Source organism: Dermacentor silvarum, chromosome 1 (genome assembly GCF_013339745.2).
Source record: "Dermacentor silvarum isolate Dsil-2018 chromosome 1, BIME_Dsil_1.4, whole genome shotgun sequence".
In the NCBI taxonomy this organism is placed as follows: Eukaryota; Metazoa; Arthropoda; class Arachnida; order Ixodida; family Ixodidae; genus Dermacentor; species Dermacentor silvarum.
In genome coordinates this window covers 440873877-440898935 of record NC_051154.1, presented here as the reverse complement: position 1 = coordinate 440898935, position 25059 = coordinate 440873877, and the positions used below count along the sequence as shown (strand labels likewise).

The 25059-nt window shown below is 45.7% G+C and overlaps 1 protein-coding gene across 1 annotated transcript in view; it reads left to right on the top strand.

The window, feature by feature from the left end:
- The first annotated feature begins 311 nt into the window (after positions 1 to 311).
- Positions 312 to 25059, top strand: part of LOC119437728 (piwi-like protein Siwi) — a 39275-nt gene continuing 14527 nt past the window's right edge. The window contains exons 1-11 of the mRNA XM_037704701.2: positions 312 to 431; positions 9204 to 9328; positions 9643 to 10024; positions 11130 to 11347; positions 16456 to 16580; positions 16722 to 16802; positions 18705 to 18899; positions 19004 to 19112; positions 23162 to 23285; positions 23887 to 24004; positions 24626 to 24743. Of these exons, the coding sequence (XP_037560629.1) occupies positions 9206 to 9328; positions 9643 to 10024; positions 11130 to 11347; positions 16456 to 16580; positions 16722 to 16802; positions 18705 to 18899; positions 19004 to 19112; positions 23162 to 23285; positions 23887 to 24004; positions 24626 to 24743 (1593 nt within the window). The 5' untranslated portion in view covers positions 312 to 431; positions 9204 to 9205. The remainder of the gene's footprint in view (positions 432 to 9203; positions 9329 to 9642; positions 10025 to 11129; positions 11348 to 16455; positions 16581 to 16721; positions 16803 to 18704; positions 18900 to 19003; positions 19113 to 23161; positions 23286 to 23886; positions 24005 to 24625; positions 24744 to 25059) is intronic.

The following is a 25059-nucleotide window of genomic DNA, read 5'->3' as shown; positions in this document are numbered from 1 at the left end:
CTTAATGTCGCCATCACAGTTCTTGCATCCGCCCACAGCACACGTTTTCCCTCTTAATCTCCACATAGAGCAGAATATTGTTCGACATTTGACAAACTGCGCTTGTCAAACGCCGCTGGCTACGCTTTCGCGATTGAGCAATGGTACTTTCGTTTTCGCGCCCAAGGCCAGAGATGTCTGTCTAACACGCGCGGCGCTCCGGTGGCGCCATCTGATTTCAGTTGCACAAACCGGCTGCTGCAAATCGTCATTTTCAGGTTCAGAAGGTTGCATGTGCACTTGCCGGCACCAAAGTACTGCGGTTGGTTTAGATATAGTCCTTCGTGTCCGTAAAATATTCACACAGGACTTTTGTGTATTCGATATATTTGTGGTCAATTGCTTCAATTGTGTCTCAAGAAGATTTTGTTGCCCCTTGCAGACTTGAAAAGGTACGTATTTGTTTCCCGATTATTGACAAAGATGCGTTGCACAGCTATTTGTAAGGTTACAAAGGACGAAATACACTGCATTTAGTCGAAGTGGATGAGCCATGGTTTTGAGCCAACAACATATGCATCGGACAGTGGTAGCAAATGTTAAATGTGGTAGAAATTCGCTGAGACACTGTTCCGAACAGGTCTGCGTCTCCCTGTGCGAACTTTCTGCCTCTCCCTGCATGTGCAAGTCTTCTCCGAGGTAAACGCGTCGTTATCAAATAATTTAAAATAAATTGTTTAGCATCCCACGAGTGCACTCGCATAACATGCTTGTTTAGAAATTTTGTGTGGTTTGCGTAAAGCATGTTTCTGTTTCCGCGCTCTTTCGCGTTTGGACGGCGTCAGGGGCCGTATTCTGAAACGCTCGCCTAGGCGAAATTTCTTTTTTCGCTTTCAGGCGTGCGCGCTGATTGGCTGGTTGAGCAAAATTGAATGACGTCGGGCTCAACCACCCAATCAGCTCATCCAATTTTACTAAAACAGCCAATCAGCGCACGCCTGAAAGCGAAAAAAGAAATTTCGCCTAGGCGAACGTTTCAGAATACGGCCCCTGGGTTCCACGCAGTTTTCGTGCCTTATTGAGACTTCATTTCTGCATGTTCAAGTAGGTGATCGTACCCTGTCGCACGCGGGCGTATTACCGTTTCTGATTTTTTAGGGGAGTCGACATCTGAAATAATGTGGCAGCCGTCTTTGAGGCCGTTCCATCGTAGCCTACGATTCCACATGGCGATGCACTGCTGTTCCTAGGCCTAAACACCGATTCTCGGCTTCCGAGTGACTTACCAAATTCTACCAAATTCTTGATATTCAGTGGCCGAAGCATATCTTTCCTGATGTGCTATAAGCTCCTTCTCGAAGGCTATAGCGCATGCTGTTTGAACTAAGTTGTGCTGTTGCGTCTATCGCAAAACAATTAAGCATGCCACTTCAGTCGCCATTGTGTGTTTGCGCCGTCAGTACGTCCTTTTTTTTTCGTATGTGCTGCAAAAATTAAGCTGTTTGATCTCTGTTGAGCGGCTAGAACAGCGATGTCATGTCATAAGCGACATATGTCACTCATTAGTTATGTTGTCGCGCTGTTTTATGCTCATGCTTTGTCATTTTCATAGCTGTGTCGCGAGCTCCTGTAAACACGCGCTTCGTTTCTCTGATGACCCGTGTTCGGCGTTGCTAGATAACTGCGCGTCGTTCGCGTTCCTGTAGTACGTACGCGTTGCACGAACTACGTGCCTCGCGTAGTTCTTCGTTCGCGGAGGGAGTTATTTCAAACCGACGCGTCCATCTGCACGTTGACATTTTACTGTAGACGCTGCGCAGACACGTGTTCATCCAGTGCCTACTTTTTTTTAAAGGAGGCATTGATGCTTCACGAGTGCATTCGTTCCATTTGAAGGTAGCAGAGACGCTATGTCTCATAATAGTATTCGCGGTTTGCCTAATATATTGTCATTAGTAACCACTTGACGACAGTGACAGGCTGGCTGTTGGGACATAATTTTCTCTGGTATGAACAGGCATTAAAAACCATACTTGGGTGATTCCACGAAAGATCAACAGATGTCCAAAAATTCATATTTTAGATTCCATTTAATATTTTATATTTTATGCGCATGTCACTCGGTAGCTTCTTTGCCAAATGGATACTTCAGGAGGGAAAAAATAGCGAACTCATTCAGTGTGGAGGCCTTATTTTCATGAACCGAGCATTCTCGCAAATTCACAAGAATGCGAGATCCTTGCGGATATTTCTTTGAAACGATATTTTCTTTTTGTGCACCATCCAGTAATCTGCACAAAAAAACTTTGTTACAGCTGTAACAGTAAGCCATCGCAGCACTACTCACAGCGCAAATCACTGCGAGCACTGTTGGTGCTTGTCTATGAACTACGACTGTGTGGTGTGCACTCAACCCTCGGCCCAAAAGTGGCTTGTCGTATGTTTCGAGGTCGGTCACACCTGATACTAGCAGACGTAAAACTGAGAGCACTTACCAGCATGAAGTGAAGGCAAAAAATTAGGGTGTGCTAGATTGACTCCGTAGTTAATCCACGTCAGATTCAGAGCGATCTTTGCCCTTAGGTTCATTTTTTCTATAAAATGTAGGATAATGGTACCATCGCCTATAGGTGGAGTCATCAAACAGAAGACTGCTGTTAAGTAGACGACAAATGACAACGCACCCGAAACAGCCGGAGTGTATGTAGCTTCTTCAGGCTAAGGCGGCGGCCACACCGCCAGAAACTTTTAACTTGTTTCACTTCACTTGCTCCGCCTGCCACCGCCTCCCGTGGACCCACTCCCCATTTTAGTATACTCTACCAACTCTATCAAAAGAGATGACTTTTACAACAGCCTCATTCGTAAGCGCAAACAAAATATGGGCACGAATGATGGCCGAGTAGTGGCATCAGTGCACGAGTTTATGTCGGTAAGCTAGACATTCTAAAAAGATGCGCTTGAAATCGTAATTCTAGTATTGCCTTTCTGTCACAATCGTCAAGTTTAGGCAAGTCAGAGCTTTATGCACATTGTTGTTAGCCCGATGGCCCTTTTTCTTAGCACCTTGCTGCATCCTGGCACAGCTCTTATTTCGACCACCTGTATTGTCACTACAAACAAAATAATGCAATGTGTTTTTTAATATTCTTTTTCCAGTGTCTGCCACAGCTGTTTACGAGATTTTGAAAAAATTAAGGATGAGGTTTTTGTATTTTGATTTTTAAATAGAGTTCATTTTCATCAAAACTTCACATTTGAGAAATGTCATTTCGCTTGCTGCTGTGGCCCTATCTTGAAAGTGGTCATCTTATGTGGCGAACTGACTGGTTTCCTCATTGGGTAGGCATAGAAATGCTTATGCGTTTAATAACTTTCCTGCATAGCAGTGTGCTGCCAAAGTGACACCTGCAGGAGCAAAGTAAACTTGCCCAACATGCCACTAAATTTGCCTGCACGACTGATGTATTAATTACTCACTGAAATAAAATTCGCTTGCTCAATATTTCACTAATACCAGAGTCAAACAATTTTATACCCCTGTCAAGCGGGCAAGTTAAGTGCACTTACAGAGAGTGTCACTCGGTTTAAGTGCACTTTGCCAAATCTAAACGTCACAAGTGGAGTGTCACTTGCAGAAGAGTACTCCGGTCGAAGTGCGTTCACGGAACGCACTTTGCTGGCTGGCCGAGTGCGTAGCCTCACCGCCACCGGTTTCAATGGTACAAAATGTAATGCATATAAAAAGGACACAGTTCATTTTAGTGGTTGAACCGCTCTTGCACACAATTAATAGCCTAAAATGTGCTTATATTCTGTTCTAGCAGGATCAAATGCCGCCTCATCGCACGCCGCTATGTCATTCTGGATTGGCTAGGCATTTTTCTTGGCCGGCATTGACTTGCCACACTCTTATAATAAAACTCTTTTTGTTTTTTGTTGCAAAACATAGATTAGGTTGTTTTTATTAATAACACAACGTACATCAATCACTTTTTAGAAGTACTTCTCTTTTTAATCTACATCTTACAAAGCGCGCTCGTAGTCCGACGCCATTTTTTTTTTACTGTGAGTGCGCTCTGTTTTCCCGTTTAGAACCGCGTACTCTAAAGTGTCACTCAAGGTCCCAAAGTGCACTCCCCATAAGTGCACCTAAATTGCCCACTTGACAGGGGTATTAGTTACACTTAAGGCAAGTGCACTTTACTGCAGTGAATGTCGCTTTAGTGGTACGCTGCTATGCAGAAAAATGTCCCTCGAAACTGATGGCAATGTTGACCGGTAAATTATCCAGCACATTTTATACTTGTTTCCACCAATATTTGCAAAAAAATGTTAACCTAATTGTCGAGCGAAGACCAGGCGACATTGCATCCAGCATCCAAGTGACAATCTCTGCCTTAAGAAGTACAGGCAGTGGTGAAGCGTTGGTACCTAAAAGATGACTGGTTTCGTTGGAAGAGGGTGGCAGGCTGTTTTCATGAGCAAAACGCTTAAAGCAATTTAAATCGCAAAAAAAAAGTTTTTCAGTGCTGTCGACAGTCCACTGAGTTTTACTGTTTCAAGCACTGTAGCAAAGGGAGTTTGACGATCGCACTTGTACGCCAGTGCATTCTAGAGCGAGTGTCACGAAACCTTTTTGTATGGCAGCCTGCAAATGACTTAACGGTGAAGTGCACTCGCCCAAAGTAAGTTGGCGCATCTGACTGGGGTGTTCATACTGCAAACTTCGGCTACACGCATGCATTCCATTCGTGTGCTCAACATTTTCACTTCAAACCTGTTACCCGCTTCCAAGCAGATAAGGGTATCATGTCCTTTGCCAAGCATTGCAGCTGTGGAACATGAGCTAGCCTCAAACTGCATGCTGTGGCCTCTTAGACAAACCCTTCGACATCAGTATCAGTAAAATGTGGTTTAAGTAATCTATATTAAAGTTTAAGATCGCTTTTTTTAATAAAACAATCTTACTTCTAGTTCAGACTTAATGTAGGATTTCTTTTTGGCAGTTATGTTCAAGCAAAAATTCCTTACTGTGTTTTTTATGAGAGCCACACTAACACAAATAAGAAAGCAAATGGGACAGGCACTGTTGTTTGTATTGCTCTGCTAGACCGCATTATCAACTAGCCCGATTATCAGCTTTGTCTCGCCGTTTTTGTTTGTTAAATATTTTTTGACAAAGAGATCATGATTTTTTTGCAGTTTAGTGTTTGAAAGTTCCCTTTTCTTTCAACAACCTCTGTGACATCTCTAGTTAAGGTGATAAAGGCTTGTATAATGAAGCAATTTTCTTTTTTTCCTACCTGCCGCTCATGACTGGCCAATCGAAGTGCTAAAGTAGACAGAGCGCTGCTCGAACTGGTGATGAAGCGTGGGAAGGAAAAGAATTTAAAAAAAATGATTGCATTTTCTTGGCCATGCTGTGCTACATACATGTTCATATTCCATGTTGACCTACCAATGCTGTGGTGGTTGATAACAGGGCTTAGGTAGGACTGTCATGAGGCAAGTACTACTTGTGCGTGTACAGTTTGCACAAATTGAAATCTGAAGAATAACTGATCAAATGCCTGTTATGCGTGATTACATTGAAGTAGAGATAGGCAAAACGGTTCACTTCAGTGAGCGGCTCGGAACGGCTCAGTTCTCTGAAGTGAACTGGTTCATTTGAACGGCTCACCGGTTTACTTATATGTGTAACCTGTGTTATGCATATTCTATAATTATTTGGCTTTGAAAAAAACGATATATGCATAATTGAATAACCGTGTTATTAGTATTTTCACTGCTCAGAGAATATTTTACATATCTTAAAAGCATGAATTTTGAATTGTAATGAAACTTTCTTTTCTGATAATGGGAATAAAATGCTTATGATACTCTAACAGGCAGAATGCAACATACCTTTTTCAGAAAAAGATATGTAACTTCATCGTCATTCCAAGAGCTTTCCTGTTTTTGTGGTATTTTAAAATTAACTTTACGTTATCTGTCAACTTTATTTATTCACATATGCACGCTCACTGTAGTATGAGTGAGCTGTAACGCCAAGGAAAATGAATGTCGAAATCATTTCTTGAAGTACAATACAAAAATCATATGAAAGATCCACAAAACTGCCGCACGTACCTTTCGTTTTTTTTTTCTTTTGAGCGCACGCGACGTACTGGCAATCATACCATCATGTGCCAAGACAAAAAAAAAGAAAAAAATGTCGCAGTTTCACCTGAAAGGTGAAGCATCAATTACGATAGCAAATTAGTAGAGAGCTATACGGAGTAAGCATAGTAGTTTTATCAGCTGTATAAACTTGGACATGTGGCAGCACCAGCAACGCGCAGAACTGTTGTCGACGCCGTCGGCATTTTGCCCACGTTCGCACCGAATGCCTACTGCATTGGTGACTGTTGCCGGTGCCTCTGGCAGCCGCTCGGAGGTTTTCAACGAGATCAGAATAAGACACTCGTCGAGCAGTGTTGGAAGTCTTTACCACCTTCTCGCCTCGCAACGTTTTTATATAAATATGCATTTGGTGCCGCAGCTAAACGTCTCCTCCTGTCCCCCCACAGCCTTTCGCGCGACACAAGAAGTTGTGTTTGCTCTCTGCCGTGCGCTCGCTCCCTGTGAAAGCGCGCATCCCTCACGTGCTTTCACTCGCACATACAGCATACGGCGCGCGGCGACAATTTCATCACCGTTGGACTTTATACGGAACCTCCCGGCAACGACAGCAGAAATCCGCTTGGAGTGTCTATATAATTGCTATCGCAATGAAAGAAATGTTCTATTACAGCACAACAAATCATTGGCCTTGTTTTATTGACGTGCTAATGATACATGCTCAGAAAATGCACAGAATTGGATGCCATTGGCAACATTTTCATGACTACACTAATTAGCACAAATGAAGACCAGGACGTGAACTGTACATTCACCTGTTGCCTTTAATACACGGAAGACCATCTTCGAAGTGTTGTTGCACCAGCGCACGATGTGCAATCGGTGAGAGTCGTGAGACATTGTTCAAAGAGCAGCAGGCAACGAAACGGTGGCAGCGGGTGCCACACCATAGGACGCACAAAAAAACCAAAGGGACTGCTGCACACACTGCGAGCGAGTAAGAGTAGCGCGAGTCTGCCCACGCCGGCTACCACTCTTTGGTCAGAGAACGAAACCTCGAACCCAGCAGAAGACCCAGCTCCAACGGAACGGTTTGGCACAGCTCACTGAACGAGAGAGAACCGGCTTCCTCTCTCCAAAAGAACTGCCGCTCACTTACTGAACCATGGCTCACTCGCTCTTTAAAGGGATACTGACACGAAATCAGAAAATTTTACGAAAATGCTGCAAATGAATGCTCAGTGTGTGATTACACCGAAAAGAAGTAGTCACTTAGCTCATTTTTGAGCCAATGGCTTTATTTTTGGCGTTTTTGTGAGCACGCGCCTCGCCGCCCAGCCCACGGGAGTTGGAAGGCGTGACGTCACGATACCCTCGTCGGATAGCCAGCCGGCCGGCCGCGGTCATTCGAAGCGCACCGACGCTGCCATCACGAGCATGGATTCGAGTTCTGGTGTTTCTACCATCGATGAGTACACGTCTGAAGATGAGGACCATTCCTACTTGGCAAGAAATATTACCGCTTACGGTTACGAGCCTTCTGCGTACGAAGAGCAGGCCGTGGAAGTGCTGGTCAGGTTTTCATGAACCGTAGTGCACAGGTTTTGCTCTGCACCAGACACTTAATTGTGCAAGAATTATTTGTCATTTCCTCTGTAAACTTGCTTTTTCAAGAGCACACGCAGGCAAGGCAGCTGTGGGGTACTTCAGCACTGCGTGCATGACTGAATAGTAGTTTATGCCGTCGGCGTGAGCAACTGCTGTGAGGTATCAGTACCTCCGAGACTCTCACGTCCACTTCGCCAGCCGACCGACAGATGGAAGCATCTGTCTGGCGTTCTGCCCAGTTTTTTTTTGTTTTTGCCTGTGGAGAAGCAGAGCCAAGCAGAGCTGTGTGTGTGTCTGATCTCGTGAGTCGCGCTCACTAGCCTTGTATTGTTTTACTATGCTTTACCAACATTTTTAAAGACATTACTGCCTTCGTGCCCAGCCTCGGGCATCTCGCCCCAGCCTCGCCCCCACACTGCTCAAGAACGCTACAAGTGAACGAAAACAGTACTGACATCTTTTCGCCTCCTCTTTTCCAACGTGCCGCTGATCATTTCTGCCTTGCGTTTTCGTGAGAAGACCGATGGCACAGCGTCAGGCTTTAAGAATTGTCTTTTTAGCGGCATGCCGAGGATTTTCAGCACAGCCGGGCTGGTCACATAATCATTGTCGACGAAGTGGTCCGCGCAAATGAAGTCATTTTTTTAGAGGTCTCCAGGCTGTGCGTGAGTGAGGCTGACAGGCAGGCATCCAAAGTTTACGCACCTTCTCGTCTCTGCCAAACGTGTGTGATGGCGTGTCACGACAAACGATGCTGTTATAACAGCAATGTCTAGGCATTTCCTTCCGCCGCGACGAACGCGTCAATATCGAGCGACGACCATGGGAAGGCGCATGTAAGACGCACCACCTGCGTGGAGCGCCGACGGGGATAATGTTTCGGACGGACCACGTGCGAAGATCACCGAAAGGGGTTAAACAAACGCTGCAAGGGACTGACAACCCCGGAAACACTGTGACGGTTGTGGCCGACCTTGGCTGCGCGCGTGTGGGTGGGTGTTATTACATAAAATTTCAGCTTCTGCCGGTGGCCGCTTGGAGGGCAGTTGCTTTCTTGCACCGCTAATAGATTGCGCAGAAGTCACACCCAGCAGAAGACCCGGCTCTGACTGAACGGTTCGGCATGGCTCACTGAACGAGAACTGCCTCCCTTTCTCCAAAACAACTGCCGCTCACTTGCTCTTTAAAAAGAGACAAGATCCAGCTCACTGCTGAGCGACTCACCTCTACATTGAAGTGTGACATAATCACTCTGTAGCTGGTTTATAGGCATGGAGTACCCTTAAATGTACCCTTTGGAATCTGAATTGGACCACTGTTACAAATACAACTGAACCTGGAAATGTAACTACACATTGGAGTACTAGTAGAAATGTTTAACGCATGTAATAGTACCAGCTAGACTGCGGTGCATTTTGTGACATTGCTATTTCCATGCATTTACGTATGCTGTCACCATCATTGTCATAATGTGTTGTGCTGGCCATTCGCAGACATGTCTGAGCCAACAGGACGAGCAAGAGGCCGGTCGCGAGGCAAGTCCCGTGGCACTGCGGCCCCGACGCAACAGGAGTCCGCAATCCGAAGGCCTGGCTTTGAAGGTGCTGGACCATACCAGGTGAGCATGGTGTTGTATGTTGTGGACTCATCACACCTAGGTGCTTGGAATGGCCTTAGAGCATGCTGTGTCATTTAGCTAATCAGCAATGCCACATGCTGTGTTAATGAACACGGAAATGCAAAGCTCACAAGCAGCAGATATGCATGCCGTTGAAAGAAGCCTTTTACACATAGGTGCTGCTGATTGAAAATGCTTTGAGTTTGGTCAACATGCCATTGTACCATGCACGAGTTCCTTTGCTTGCTGCGAGAAACATTAGATCTGTGGGATGAAATTTAAACTGTAGTTTTGTGTTTGATCCTATTCACTAGCTGCCACAAGGATACCAGCAGCAACCTGGGTATCAGCAGTGGCCTGGCTATCAGCAGCAGCCACCTGCCTACCAGCAGCAGCAGCAACCTGGGTATCAGCAGTCACCTGGCTACCAGCAGCAGCTGTCTGGTGGCATGGCTGGCTGTCCTCCACAGCAGCAGGCGCCACCACCACAGATGCCTCCAACCGGACGGGCTGGCCATCGTTCGGCTGGAGTGATGGCAAGGCCTGGGGAGGTGGTCCCTCCGCAGCTGCCCATCGAACAGATGGGGGCCATGAGCTTGGCTGGTGGTGACACTGCTGGCCGAGGTGCTCGACGCGGTCACCGTGATGAAATAGCCATTCTTGCCACTCGTCCCCAGCGCATCACAGACAAGAAAGGTGTGTGAAAGCAGCATGGTGGTTGATACTGAGCAAGGCTGGTTGTAGCTTCTCCTCTGCTTACCCTCTGTTTCTTTTGGACTGAACCTCCACCCAGGGCATCTCCAATCGGTAGTACAGACAGATAGTTCTTTTGCAAGTGTCTGCTGGTAAGAATACATGGCAGTTATCAAGAGAACATTTGCATTGCTGTGGACATGTTGGCATGAGCGGTTGGCTAAAAGCACAGCTGTGCCAGAACCACATTTACCACGGCAACCTAGCATGTTCCCATTCCATGCCACAAGATGGGGCCCGTTCATATTGCCTTTCCCTCCTCTAAGAGTATCTCTCTGCACTTTTGTTCATGGAATGTCTGGTTTTCTTGCACTGTGGTGTGTGTGTGCTGTGCACATGCACTGTGAGGCCTCACGTACTGTTAACAAAGTAAATGACAACACAGTGTGAACTTCTATACAGGAATACAAGTCAGCCAAAAGGCAATGAATGGGACACGCTGAGGAATCGACTTCAGTTCTGCTTGCCAAGCAAGCATACCAAGCGCAGAATGTTTGCCCATGCTGAACACCTATGCCAGAGTCCTTCACAGGTGTTGTCTTGCGAATAGAGGTGTGTCCAGGTAGTTGTGTTTGCCCATGACAGTGCCACTCTGAGGCTGGACAGTGAAGCCTTCTGTGAGTTAGTCACGCAAACAAGGCAAACAAGCATGCACACTGCGTGCATTGCCATCCTGATGACAGAGGGAAGCAAGCTCTTCTTGTGCCCTAGTTATCCACGCTGTGAGGTGGTGCTACCATTTGAACACTCGTCATGGTTGCTGCAACACAGACTTCCTCCACTGGGTGCGTGTTATGTGGGGTATCCAAAAGCCAAGAGACTTGAGTTATGTTGGGGAAACGAATGTCGGGGGATGCAGGAATCCCCATAGTGCACTTGGGTAGTTGTGCTCAATATGACATGCAGTGTAACTGTGCCTCCGGATGTGCTCATGCATTGTAGGTAATAAAGTGCAGTAATGTGTACACAAGTTCTTGGTGCATCATTTCCTCTATGTGTTGTTCGTCTTTGGAAATTAGCAATGTTTCTCACTGTTTCTTGGTTTCAGGTACGACTGGAAACCCCGTTAAGCTCTTGTCCAACTACTTCCGTCTGCTCACAATGCCCAGCTGGGCCATTCAGCAGTACCATGTGGAATTTGCACCAAACATTGAGTCGTCTCGTCTTCGTGGTGCTCTTTTGCGAGACCATCGGGATCGGTTTGGTGGGAGCTATATATTTGATGGCATGTCTGATTTGAAGAGCGCAACCCGACTGGAGCATAAGGTAAGGACATCAACTATTGCTGTTTTATCTTGTGATTCAGGATTGCCCCTGAGTGTGCTTTCGTGTGCAATAATTTCCTCGCACAGGAAGTGTGTGGCCAATGATGAGTGAGTTTTGATGTCATTCTGTGTGTTCTCTGCTGGCTTTCTCTGTGAAAAAAAAGGGAAGAAACTACACCTGCCCTAACTTTATGTAAAGTTTACGAATTCGGGCTCGTTCCAGTTTTATGAGGGCTTAGTCAAATTTTATGAAAACAAAATTCTGTTTGCGGTAAAGTTTTGCTGATGAGGAGCCTTATCCACCGTGGTGCTCAGTGGCTATTGTGTTGGGCTGCTGAGCACGAGGTCGTGGGATCGAATCCTGGCCACGGCGGCCGCATTTCGATGGGTGCGAAATGTGAAATTGCCCATGTACTTAGATTTAGGTGCACGTTAAAGAACCCCAGGTGGTCCAAATTTCCGGAGTCTCCCACTACGGCGTGCCTCATAATCAGATCATGGTTTTGGCACATAAAGCCTCATAATTCATTAATTGATCAGGAGCTTTGAAAGTCTCCTGATGGTGAAAAGGCGATGCCTGTGCAACTCTTGCACCTATGACGTGCGATTTATTTGTAAAGAATTGATGCATTTAGTCGGCAACTGTAATACTTAAGAGAGATTATTTTGGTTGTTGAAGGACCCGTTGGGTAAGAAAAATGATTTACTCTCCACTATGGCACATTTATTGCCTGTGCTTTGCTTTATGTTGAGGGAGACTCAGGTCTTGAAATGGCAAAAATTCTCAAAGTGCATTTTTGGAAAAGTGCAGTTTTGCTATGTTTACACATTAAAAAATCCTCCGTGAAATGTAGAAGGTAAATTGAATTGGCAAATTTTATAAAATCACGCTTGTACGGGCCAGAGTAAACACAAAATTAGCAAAAATTGGCCAACAATTTTTGAATTCGCCCCGTCGCCATTTGCGAACGCTGTGGATGGCGGCCACCATCTTGGTCTTGTTTGGAAGCTGTTATCTTTATGCGCATTTTGCGCCATTTCAAAATGGTGTCGGAGAGGGGAAACCAATTGCGTCGCGTCAATTCTGAAGGATGCATCCGTGTCGCTGATTGGCCAAAGCGCACACACCCGCACGCGCTTCGCTCCCATTAGTCCTGCGCCGTTTGTTGCATGCCGATTCCTGCGCGCTTGACCGATATCGCATTTCATTGCGTTTGTTTCTCTCTGTGGTTTCATCGCACCCTGTTCACACCTGTTTGGCTGCTTGCGCCTCGGCAACGTTTGATAAGGGGCTCTTATCGCTGCCCAAAGGCTGGAGGGGATCATAGTCTCACGGTTATTACGCGCCAAGCATTTGGCAAGTAAGCTGCAGTGAAATGCACGATGGAAGGCGGCTAGGGCCTCCTGGAGTTGCCAGTCTGCCTGGAGATTCTTCCAGATCGACTTCCGCGGGTTGCACGTCTAGAGTCAACACTTGGGCTGCCTATGCCTCGCGTGTTGGCACAGACCGTGTAGACACCAGTTTTCCTCAGAAATGATGAAAGTACAGTGGAACCCCGATTATACGACTTTCAGGGGACCACACAAAACCGTCGTATAATCCAAAAACTAAGAATATAGGCAGTGGCGCTCACTCTTGCCCAAAAAACTGGTACAGACCACCTGAATAAGCCCGTGGCACGAACCTGCACTGCTCCAAGGAAGGTAGATTAAATTATAAAGAAATTACCGTATTGATGTAATGCACATATTTTTCATGATTTTCGTTGCTTGAACTAAACCCTCGCGTTACAGTCGAATAACAGCAAAATTGGCTATTTTAAAACAAATGCTATAAATCCCGTGATTTCTAGCGCTATGTTGGCAACCTGTAACATACGTCTCGATGTAATCCATATACAATTCGACCGAAGTCAGAACTTGTTTTTGATTGGAATAGACGCTGTTTTCGCTGTGCTTGTGTCTGGTTACGATGCCACAATACCCTACGGCCTTTTGCTGTTCGACTCCTTTTATTTGGACGTTATGGCGACGCAGCGCATTCGGTATGACGTCCGCTTCCAGAGACGAGCAGTTTTGATGGCCGAGGAGCTAGGAAAGTCTGCCGCGGCTCTGTGTCTCAACGTTGACGAATTGTGAATGGCGGGACCAGCAGCAGGCCCTCTTTAAATGCGAAGCCAGTCAGAAAGGCTCTGTGGAACCTGAAGTTGCCTGGTACTGACCCCGAATGAAATGTTGTGCGGTCTTTGAAGAAGGGGTACGTAAATCTCAAACAAGCTCGACGGCACGGAAGATGACATGATTCTCAGGTGATCACTTCTGGAAATAGTTTCGGTTTCGCGAGACTCTGCTTGACCCAGCACCGAACCCCTCAAACTATACGGCTGACAGCGCTCTTGGTGCGGATAGCGTGCTTAGTACAGCGGCAGAAACACTTGTTGGGGGTATTTTCAGTGCCGAGTCACGTGAAATTTCGCGAAAGTGGTAACTATCTGCGAAAATGATCGGCCATTTCCATTAAAGGAAAGTCGAGGTCTCCTCTTCGGATGACGATGATGAGTGAAGAGAACAAGTTTCGAATTGCGATTGCTTGAATAAAGGTACCATTTCTTTTTCCGTTCATCTCGCGTTACATTCGCGGTTTTATTTCATTTACTTCACGTGACTGGAAAGTCACCTCTCTCGTTACAATCGTGGTAGCGTTACATTTGGGTAAATACGGTATTGCACACCTGTTATCAGCTGCCTGAAGTGTGCTTACGTGCCAGCCTGCGTCTGCTTCGGACTTTTTCTTTGTTTTTTCCACGGCCGGTACCAATTGAGGCATCGTACGAGGCGGGGTCGACGTAAAATTGCGTCATTTAATCAAGGTTTTTAATGCATTATTTCTATGGGGGTTTTGCCGGGACCAAACCAATTCATCGTAAAATGCGGGTTGTCGCATAATCGGGGGACGTATGATCGAGGTCCCACTGTAGCGAGCGCACAGCAAGCGCCGGTAACACGAAAACGCACCTGGCTTCGCAGTCTGCAACGAAGCGAAAGTTCGAGCTGCTAGGCTTTGACACGAAAGAGGACGGTAACGACCATGGAACTGAATTTGCAATCGTGGATTTATCTGTCGTATCACGGGTGTGGCAAGAAAGCGTTGATGCTTTCAAGGGACTCTGCCAAGGAGTACGGGCTCTTGGGCTTTGTGCCAAGCTTGTGCTGGAGTGCTCCACCAGTGGCATGCGCGAATGGTGCATCGATGCTTTGAAAACGATCGTCGGTGGTTTCACGCGTGCAACAAGGATCATAAAAGCAGAAATGCTGTGACAAGCAAGCATGCAAAGAGGCACAAGCCAGAAACAGACCCTGCCTACAGTCCTGGGCTACTATAGGTCTAGGTGTGACCTGTGCTGAATGCAGAATTGTGCGAGTGTGTGAAATATTTTTTGTTAATTTGAATTCTGGGATTTTTCATGCCAAAACCACGATATGATTCAGGAATAATTTTGACCACCTGGTATGCACTACAACACAAGTACACGAACTTTCTTTCTTGCATTTCGCCTCCATCTAAATCTAGCCACCACTGGGATTTGATCCTGATTTAATGCTGGTCATAAACTTTGTGCAAATGACATATTTGGTTGTTATTATGAACTCTGCACCACTTTATTTGTACAGGGATGCAATTTGTGTGCCTCCTGATCAACAAGGATCTAAAAGAGAAATGTGAAGTAGCTGGTGCTAGCTTTCTAGCATTGCTTTCAATGACTGTGCATGATGTTACAGCAAATATCTCAGTGTTATTTTTGCACAGTGGCCACATATATATCATAAACTTGCTGCTGAAGGACAGTGCTACATGGTAATACAATTCATATTGCCTTATTGCTAGGTCAATAAAAGTTACAATGAACTGAAAGTTCAGACTGTTTTTCTCAGTTTCAATTTTTTGGCCATCACGCACTGCCTTACGGAGCATTTTGTGTGTTGTTTTAGGTACCAGCAAGAAGTTCGACATCAATATATTTGTATTGAATGGATTTAGCTGGTGAAGCTACTTATTTATTTCTAAAGTTGTCTGCAAAATTCTAATTGCCACTAATTATAAAGCAAAAATATTGCAATGAGGTGTACATCTTTTTTTTTCACACTATAAGTGCACTGAGAACAATAAAAATAGCATCACCGGCTAGAGCAACTCTCTGGCATTCTTGCCATATACTTTGCTTTTGACAAAGTTTTTGAAAAGTCCCATAAGAAATCACCTTAATTTCACTATTAAAAATTTTGTATCTTTTGCTCTAATGCAGTTATACAAAATCTAATTATATATTTGCAATCAGTGTAAAAAACTATTTGCTATCAACACTATCAGCAGAAAGAATTAAATTTTACCAATAAATTAAATTAAACCAATAGGAGCGAGGCCCGCTGAGGGTGTCCGCACTTTGGCCAATCAGCGGCACGGATGCATCCTTCAAAAATGGTGCAATAGCATCGGTTTCCTCTCGCTGACGCCATTTTGAAATGGTGTAAAATGCGCACAAGGTAAACAGCTTCCAAACAAACCCAAGATGGCAGCTGCTGTCCACCATATTCGCAAATGGCGACAGTGCGAAGTTGGAACATTTTTGGCCAATTTTCGCTAATTTTGCGTCCACCCTGGCCTGTATAAACGCGTCTTTTTTTCTGTTTTCTGATTAAATTTACCTTCTATACTTCAAGGAGGGATTCTTGAATGTATAATCGTAGTGAAAATGCACTTTTCCAAAAATGTACCCTTTTGCGATTTTTTGCCATTTCAAGACCCCCGTCTCCCCTTAAATATCATGCAATTCATACCAAAATTAACAAAACTATTTTTAGAACCCACATCTCCCCTTAATAACTCAGTCATCTGCATGCATTGTTTGCAGTTTTCAAGCTAATTGTGTATCAGTAGTTCAATAACTGCCTTTGCCACAAATTTTTTATTCTTTAAATATTTGCAACAGGTTTACTTACTGTGGCAGTGCTGTTACTGCCACTTTCAGCCAGTGCATGCTGAAAATCAGGGTAACGGCATAGAATGCGGGAGAAATTTGCCAAGGTATATCGATCCCAACTTGATTTCAGGTCACAGAGCTGTACTCTCAGCGTCACATTGATGGTGCCCAAATTTGCATCATCGTGAAGCATGTCCAGGAGCTTGCGCCCAACAATCCAGAGCTGCTGAGAATTTTCAACACACAGATGCGCAGGTAAAGATTCTATTTTATTATTATTCTTGTTATTGGAGGGATGACATAAGCTCTCGAAACATAGGTATGCATGTAGGACTTGTTCTGCTCTACGATTAATAGTGCACATACTATTTTCGCTCCTTTCGCTCCCTTATGCAGGAACCTCGAGAGCATGCAGTTTGTTCAGATCCGACGTCAGTTCTTCAACTCTACTGGTCCAAAACCAATCAGTCGTCACGGGTGAGATTCTGAGCAATAATATTTCTTTTACTATTATTTTTTATCTGAATTTATCATTTAAGTGGCAAACTGAAATTGCATTGACTTACAGTTGAACGCTCGAAGGCTCGAGACAACAAAATTTTGGATCCCCGATGAACACCCATAGGACTCAATGCATTTTGTATCTCTTGGCAACAAAATGTCACTACAGTGGAATCTCGTTGATACAATTCTGCATAACACGTTTTTCGGGATAATAAGTTTCTTTTTTCTTTCCCCGCTAATGCAATTTGGTTGGATAATACGTTCGATGATACGGTTTTCAGATGATGCACTTTATTTTCTGATGCCGGTGAAGTTCGTATCAACGAGATTCCACTATATCTTGCATCAACGAAATATGCCAGAAAATTAGCCCCCATATAGCTTGCGTGTGTAGCGCTAACAGAGTACAAAAAGTGCTCAACCTGCATTTTCTCTCCACTTAAATTACAAAAATGCTCTCCCCATGTGCTTGCAAAGGCGCTGCCATTAATGCACCGGGAGCTATCGCGTGCACCGAATACACGTCATGGCCCTGTCTAGTTTGCTGATTGCTTATTCCAAAAGGTGCGGCCGCATCCCTCTATTAACATGTGATTACTTTTTATATACCTAGCACAGTGTATAATCTGTGGCAAAATAAGAAAATATATGTCCCACTGACGTGCACTGGTTTATGGTGTTTGAGATGGCAGCCGTAGCGTGGGCAGCCATGCCTCTGGCCATGATTGAGAACTGGGGCTGTATTGCGACTCCCGAAAGTAATCATCTGAGAAAACCAGTCCCCCACTTCAAGAATGCTGATTTGGGTACCACCCAACAGGCATTGCTTGCAGATTCGGCGTTGCTGTGTGTAAATTTGCGCAAAGTGGCTGAATTCTTGGTCGATCACTTTTGGTGATAAGAGATACAATCACTTTTGTGCTCTGCACTGGGAGTGCCGGCATTTATGGGCGATAGCGTGCACTGGAGAAATGCTGTTGCGTGCGTGGAACGCAGTTTGCGCTGCATCCGGTGTAGAGATAGCTGAAATCTCGTGAAAGTGATCGTATCTCCGAAAGCAATCGATAGAATACTGCTCCATGGCAGTGCTGCCATCGCCCATTCATGCATGTGGTGCACTTTGTGCTGTCAGCAATGTGGTTCTACAGCCTCGAGCACGGCTTGCAAATGTAGGCTAACTCTATTTTTACAGTAAAGTATCGCTTTGCGATGCGTTCCCTGCCTGTGCTGTCTCGTTTCGCAACAATGAAATTCTCACGAAAGCACATTTTCTTGCTTTTCCCGCCAATTGTGTTATTGTGGGTTTGAGTTTTGACTGTTGTGTTGACATAAAGTTTAGTGAAAGGGTGTGTGTGGTGGGAGACAACAGTGCATTCAAGCCTCAAAATGGCAGTAGAGTTAAGTGGAAGTTGACAGTTTTTATTGACAGTTGACGTTTTAGCTTAGCTGGGGTTTTGATGGCAAGCGAAGTGGATTTTGTTCTCAATGTGTCGCGTCAATTGGCGACCCTCTGTAAATAAAGTCGATGTAGGTTGCGCCCTCATTGAAATATTGTGACAGTCAAGGCTGCGGGTGCATTTCATGTTCAACCATCCCATATGCCAGTGTACATCGCCACGTAGTGTGGACGTCGCGCATGCAACCTTGACTTCACGACAGCATTAGTATAGGTTGTTTTGCGCAGATTGTAGCTGTCTGCAGTATCCAATATTTCTTGGGAAATATGTTCAGCTGAACAGTAATAGAAAGCAAGGTCTCACCAATATTTCTTGCCCCTGTCTTGTCAAGGAATATGGCATAAAACAGAAAGCCTCTGTGTTATAGTAGACCAAAGCATGGGTATTTGCTTCATGCTTATGGCTCTCCTATGTGTAGGCTAGAAATCTGGGAAGGCCTGACAACTGCTGTCGGTCAGCATGATGGCGGCGTCCTGATGGTGGTGGACACAGTGCACAAGGTGCTTCGCACAGAGAACGTTCTCCACCTTCTTGGCTCTCTGCAGCAGACAGCTCGTGGCAACTACAAGGATGAAGCCATAAAGGCGGTGGTTGGCTGCATTGTCATGACCAGGTGACTCCTTTTTTAACCGTACTCCCATTGGGTCATCTAGCGTTACTTGAGGTTGCATGCATTGTACTCACTCTGCTGCTGGTGCTTGTTTTGTCCCTATGCAGGTACAACAATAAGACCTACCGTGTTGATGACATTGACTGGACAAAGAACCCGCAGCAGGCATTCGAAACGAAAGAGGGGCCCATCACTTATCTCAAGTACTACAAGGACGTAAGTAAACACGTTTTCAGTGTAACACCTATAAGGCATACATTGCTAAACCTTAAAGGAAAAAATTGTCATCCACCCTAGTGTAGCACGAAGCTATGAAGGAAACCCGTATGGGCATTTCAGAAAGAAAGCTTCATAGTTAAAGAATTTGTCTCGGTCCGTGGATCCAAACCAGGACCCCAACGCCTTTCCACCTTTCTGGGGTGGTCGCTCATCATCGAACTAACCACGACAACTCGAAGCTCGGGACATATCAGTGTCCCTGTGCTTCAAGTTAATTTGGCCTCGCTCTGCGATTTTCTAGCCTCCTGGTTGGCTGAGATGAAGGGCAACCACCCCAGAAAGCCATTCTTGCATTCGATCCTTGGGCCAGGGCAAATTTTTTTCTAATGCTTGGCTTTTATTCTGAGACACTCGTATAGATTTCCTTTGTAGCTTCATGCTGCACTTGGGTGGATGAGCGTTTGCCGTTCATGAACCTTCCTCCACCTTGTGGGAATCGGCAGTACTGAGTTGGCATTGTGACAATGAAATCGGTTGTAATGAAAATATTGTCTAGCAACTTCTTACTCCGCTTTCTTTTGCTGATGTTCACTTGTGGGAGCTTGTGCGGCATGCCTTGCTTCCGCTATGGCTCTGCATCCCCAGTACTGCATTTCCTCATGATACACTTCAATTTACATTCCTTTGGTCCTTCGTCATTGCTTTGGAGGTGGCTCAGAGGCCACTGCACCGCCATCTTTGCAGGGATCTAACCCCCCCTCCCCCTTGTCTATCTCTTGAACAGATGATAGAAAGTGTATAATGATATCAAATATTTCAAGATGTGATTCAGCTGTGTATTTAAAACATGAAAATAAGTTGTGTGAATTTTTTTTATATTTGCAAAGAAGAATGAATCGTGCTCATTTATTCATGTATTCAATAATCCATGTGCAAAACTCCATACAACAAAATGTTTGTTCTTTGTCACCTTAAGTGCCACGTAAACCGGAATATAGATATTTTGCTGGAAAAAAAATGTGAAGTTGCTCGTCTTACATAGCAGTCTTTAGCACACTGAGTTGTCTGGGCAAGACAGTCAGGTGCCGACCTCTATTCCCGTTTATACGGTATTTGCTTGTTTTATCATGAAAGAAGTCACTCTGTAGAACTTAAATCTGTAGTAAAAATTAGGTGTGACCTTCAAAGGGTTAAGGGTATGTAATGAACCTTTTTTATTGTTAAAAATGATCTAATTAGCATTTCGTGCTGATTATACTCCGTTTTATGCATTAGGTGCAATGCTGTGGAGGCTAAAGATAGTTTTTGCAGTCACTGTGTATGCACTTAGAAGTAGTGCGGTGTTTATTGACAGATTTTTGTCAAAATATTCTTTATACGGTGCACACCACTTATAACGTAACCGCTTTTAGCGCGGGACGTTTTTATAGCGTGGGTTTTTTTGACCACCAATATATCTCCCATAGAACTCAATGTATAGGCGGACCATTTATTGTGTAGGCGCGTGAAGCAGAATACCGGTTATAGCGCACTTCTTTTAAGCACGCGACCATAAAATCGGCGCACGGAGCAAGGCCGCACGGCTGCTTGGCACGCAAACGCGGAGGAGTGGGAGCGCGGTCACGCGCGTGGAGGCCAGTGGCGAAATGCAAAACAAAAAGTTGCAGTTTTCCCCGAAAGGTGATGCAAATTTTCTAGTAGAACATATGGAGCAAGGATAGTAGCTTTATCGCCTGCATAAACTTGGCCACATCCGCTTACTCACTGAATTAACAACCGTAGTGTCAGCGCAAACAAGCAAACATGAATAGATTGCACTTACCGACTGCAGACAAGCACTGTAAGAATACAAGCATGAGCAAACGCGACAGGAGCAGCGACCGAAGGTTCGTACGGTCTATCGCTTCAATGGAAACTGAGCGGCGAAAGCACAGCGCATACAAAGGTCAGATGAGCCTTGTGGAGATTGCTTTCAAGATACGGTGCACGCGACCTCAGCTGCACAAAGTACGCAGTGGCTTGCAAAGAAAGCCGTGCTCCCTCCCTCTCGCGCTGCCTTCGCACTTTCCTCCTTTCGTGTGGGTGATTTTGTAGCCAGTTCCCCTTGCGCCTGGTCGCAAGATATGCATCGAGTGCCGCAGCTAAACTCCCTTCCTTCTCTCCCTCCCAAACCCCCACGGCCTTCCGCACGACAAGAGTCGTCACGTTTGCTATCCCCCGTACGTTCGCTCTCGGTGAAAGCATGCATCCCTAGCGCGCTTTCACTCGCACATCCGGCATACAGAATATTTTTTTAGTTTTTTTTTTTCAGGAGTGGGCACGCCGCACGTGGAGACCAGCGGCGAAAAGCGAAACAAAAAGGAGAAGGGCGGGAGACTTTGGAGGAAGGAGGGCGTGTGTTTTCATCACTATAGCAGCGTCTAGAGTGAACTAGATAGCAGTGTCCAAGCAGGGTGTGCAGGGGAGAACGTTGGCGCACTCCTTTTTTTCTTTTTCGTTTTTTTTTTTTTTCAGGAGTGGGAGTGTGGGCGTGCGCGTGGAGACCAGTGTACAGATGAAAATAACAGCATTCTTCCGCTGATGCCACACTTGTTAGGGGAACTTGGTTTCTATGCTGTGTTGCGATTGTGCTGCATGTGTGTGTGGGTGAAATATGTAATAAATTGTTTGAAAGGTGGGTTGCCCGTTTGGCATAAGCAAAAGCCCAAAAAGCATGCTTTGGTTGTAAAGCGGTACCGCTTATAGCGTGAATTTTTACAACTCCCGCATCTTATGTTATAAGCGGTCTACACTGTATAAGCCGAGTTCTGAACTAAGAAATTAATTTACCCTTAGAAACAAACAAACCATGTACTCGTACGGCTGCTAACACATTGTTTTAGTTCAATTTACTTTTGGTTTTTTTTATTTGCAGCCTGTCGCGGCAGCCTCACGTGTGAGCTTGAGCTAGCAAACGCCTCTGAGGTGCAGCAAAGCATAGATGGAACACGTGGAGTGATACATTTTAATGACCGTACTTCTTGCGTAGCTTCCACAGCATTGCACCTGATGTATGAAACTGAGTATTGTGGGTTCTTGGTGTCTCACAGGACACCAACCACCGCGGGTTTGAGCTTAGCGAGCCGCAGGGTCGCGTCAGCCATCGCCTCCAGCACCACTCGCGCGCGAGCTCAGAGGCCGCAAAGGGCTACCGAGCGACGCACGCAAAAAAACACAGTAAAGCCCCGAGTTGACGGAAACCGTTTATTGAACCTGTTGGCAGCAGCACTGCACAAACGCCCACGCGGCGGGGATCCAAAGGGGTCCTGCACCAGGGCGAAAATACAGAAACGGGCGCCTATAGCATGTCGCTGCGAGAGCACAGGCTCAAGCTGAGACACGCCGCTAAGAAAAGTCCCGGCGGCTATGCTACTTGCTCTGTCGATAACCAATGGGTCAACTCGCGAGAGCTCGGGCAATCTCCTTCAGCTTTGGCTTTCGGCAAGTGCGGCTTGGCGTGGTACGACCTCGCACGAGCACAAGCCACCGCTCGTCGGCTTAGCGTCGGGAAAGGATCAGCACAAAGTATGCGCTCCCCGCACGGGCAAAGGCACCGTGCGCGAGCTCCAGTCCTAGTCACAAAGGTGTCGGCGGACGAGAGGAAAGCATGCATGTACATTGCACCGGTCCCGGAGATAAGAGAGCCACGCTCCGCCACTAGCAGCCGAAACGTGGCCGCCGTGATGTCAGCGCCCCGCCCTCAATGCAAACCACCGCGAGTGGAGCACCACCGCTAGAACCGGTTGGGAGCGAACAGGGAAAGGCGAGGGAGGGCAGAACAGGTGAAGCCCGCGCAATGGCACTGGCGCCTCCCTTAATCCCCATAGTATAGGTCAAAATTTGGTGGTGGACAACACTGCCTGTAACTTACTTGTTTACAGTAATGAGCATTGTACAAAACAGGGAAGCCTTTGGACTTGGACCTGCATGTCTGTGCCTTTGTGTGAAGTGAGGCTTGCTGATGCAAGAGGCCATGTCTGCCTCACGCAAGTCTTGTCGGTGTGCAGCACTACCAGAAGGATATCAGGGATCTCAACCAGCCTCTGCTTGTTTGCCGCCCGAGGGAGCGAGACATCAGGGTTGGCCGCACTGACAACCTCTACCTCATTCCAGAGCTGTGCTTCCTCACTGGTGAGCGGAAGGCATTGATTCGCGTGTACAAAGGGCAGAGGGACATGGGTCGTTAGAGCAAAATTATTGTGTAAAAATAGTACTTGAACCGAGCTGCATTTCTAGTTTTACTTTCGCATGTGTTGAAAGCTTACCTTTTGCACATTATAACAAGATGTAGCTCACAAACATCAATAGCGAAGTTACAAGTTCTGCTGTAAGCCCCGTGTAATGGGTGCCGATTGAACAATGGGGCTTGGTAAAGATTGGGGTTGCTATTCTCGTTTGTTCAAAGATGCAATCACTTTCTCAAGATTTTGCTTGATTAGCCACGGATGCATCGACACATGGAAAAAGGCATTCATGGCACTGAGCTAAGCATGCTGTCAGAGCAAAGCACCTGGAACGCTGCCACCCGTAGACACCAGCACGACTGAGCCTAGTCATGCGAAATATCCCGGGAGTGATAGCGTCCCCAAAAGTGAATGATCAAGAATACCTCCTCAGATCATGGCTGAAAGTGGTCTAGTTCTGAACCTGCCTGCATGTGCTATGACCTGATTTGTGCATTTCATCATTCTTGCGGAGAATAGCCACCTGCTTCTTTGCTGTCTGATCGCAGGGCTGACGGATGACATTCGTTCAAACTTTAGCATAATGAAGGACTTGGCCAGTGAAATGAAGCTTGATCCTGCACAGCGTGTGGCCAACCTCCAGGAATTCATGCAGAACATGAGCAGGTGTGTGGATGAGCATTTCATAATTTCCCCAGGGTTCGAGATTGCGGGAAAAGGTGCCTAATTTCTTTGCTGGTTATTTCCTGAACATTTAAGAACGCTGTGACAAGCCATTCATATTTCTAAGACCGGCTCTTTAGTGAGCATATGTCATTCTTTATTGCCTACGAATCTTGTAAGGCACACGTGCTAGCAGCTTCTCTGGATGCGTTATCGCATGTTTGATTGGCTGTTGAATGGCTATGGTGTTCTGGCACTGACCACGATGCCGCATGTTAAATTCCTGTCCACAGAGGGCTGCATTTCGGTGGGGGCAGAATGCAAAAAGCTCGTGCACCTAGATTTAAATGCATGCTAAAGAACTGCAGGTTGGAAGGGGGGCATAATCTCTGAACGCTCCAGGTGCTGATTAAGTTCGAATTTGCAATGTTGCGGCCTAAATGTTGTGGTCAACCCTGCCCTGGCATTATTCTTGGCATTGTGTGGTAAGCACTTGGAAGGCATAAAAGAAACTGCTTTTACCAACCCCTGCGGTACAACTATGTCAAGTATTGAGATGCAATGTGGATTTTTGGGAAGTTTTGTCGCAGTTTTTCTGTTTGCTGACCTTGTGATTTTCTACAGGAATCAGCAAGTTGTAAAGGAAATGGGCCAGTGGGGTCTGAAGTTCTCAGAGAGCCTTGTTGAAATTGATGCTCGCCAGGTTCAGCCTGAAAGAGTGATTCACGGAAACAACATCAGGGTAACTTGAAACTTTCTTTTTTCTTCGCTTGTTTATTAAAAGAAAAATGTTAGTGTTGTTCATTACACTAAAGGTAAATTGATATAACCCCAGTTAAATTAAGTTGAAATCCATGTAGTATCTGTTAAATCTAAGCGAAAAATCCATATTGTACATGCCAGATGGAATTGGTAATGCCTTGTGGTTAGTTTTTGTTTGGTGTCATGGGCGATGTTGCATTGGCCACATGCCTGCATGCCCATAGGCATCACGATGAGTTTCTTCTGCTCTCTTGCAGTTGCGTGAAAGAGTTTGACTCCATACGAGGCAATTTGAC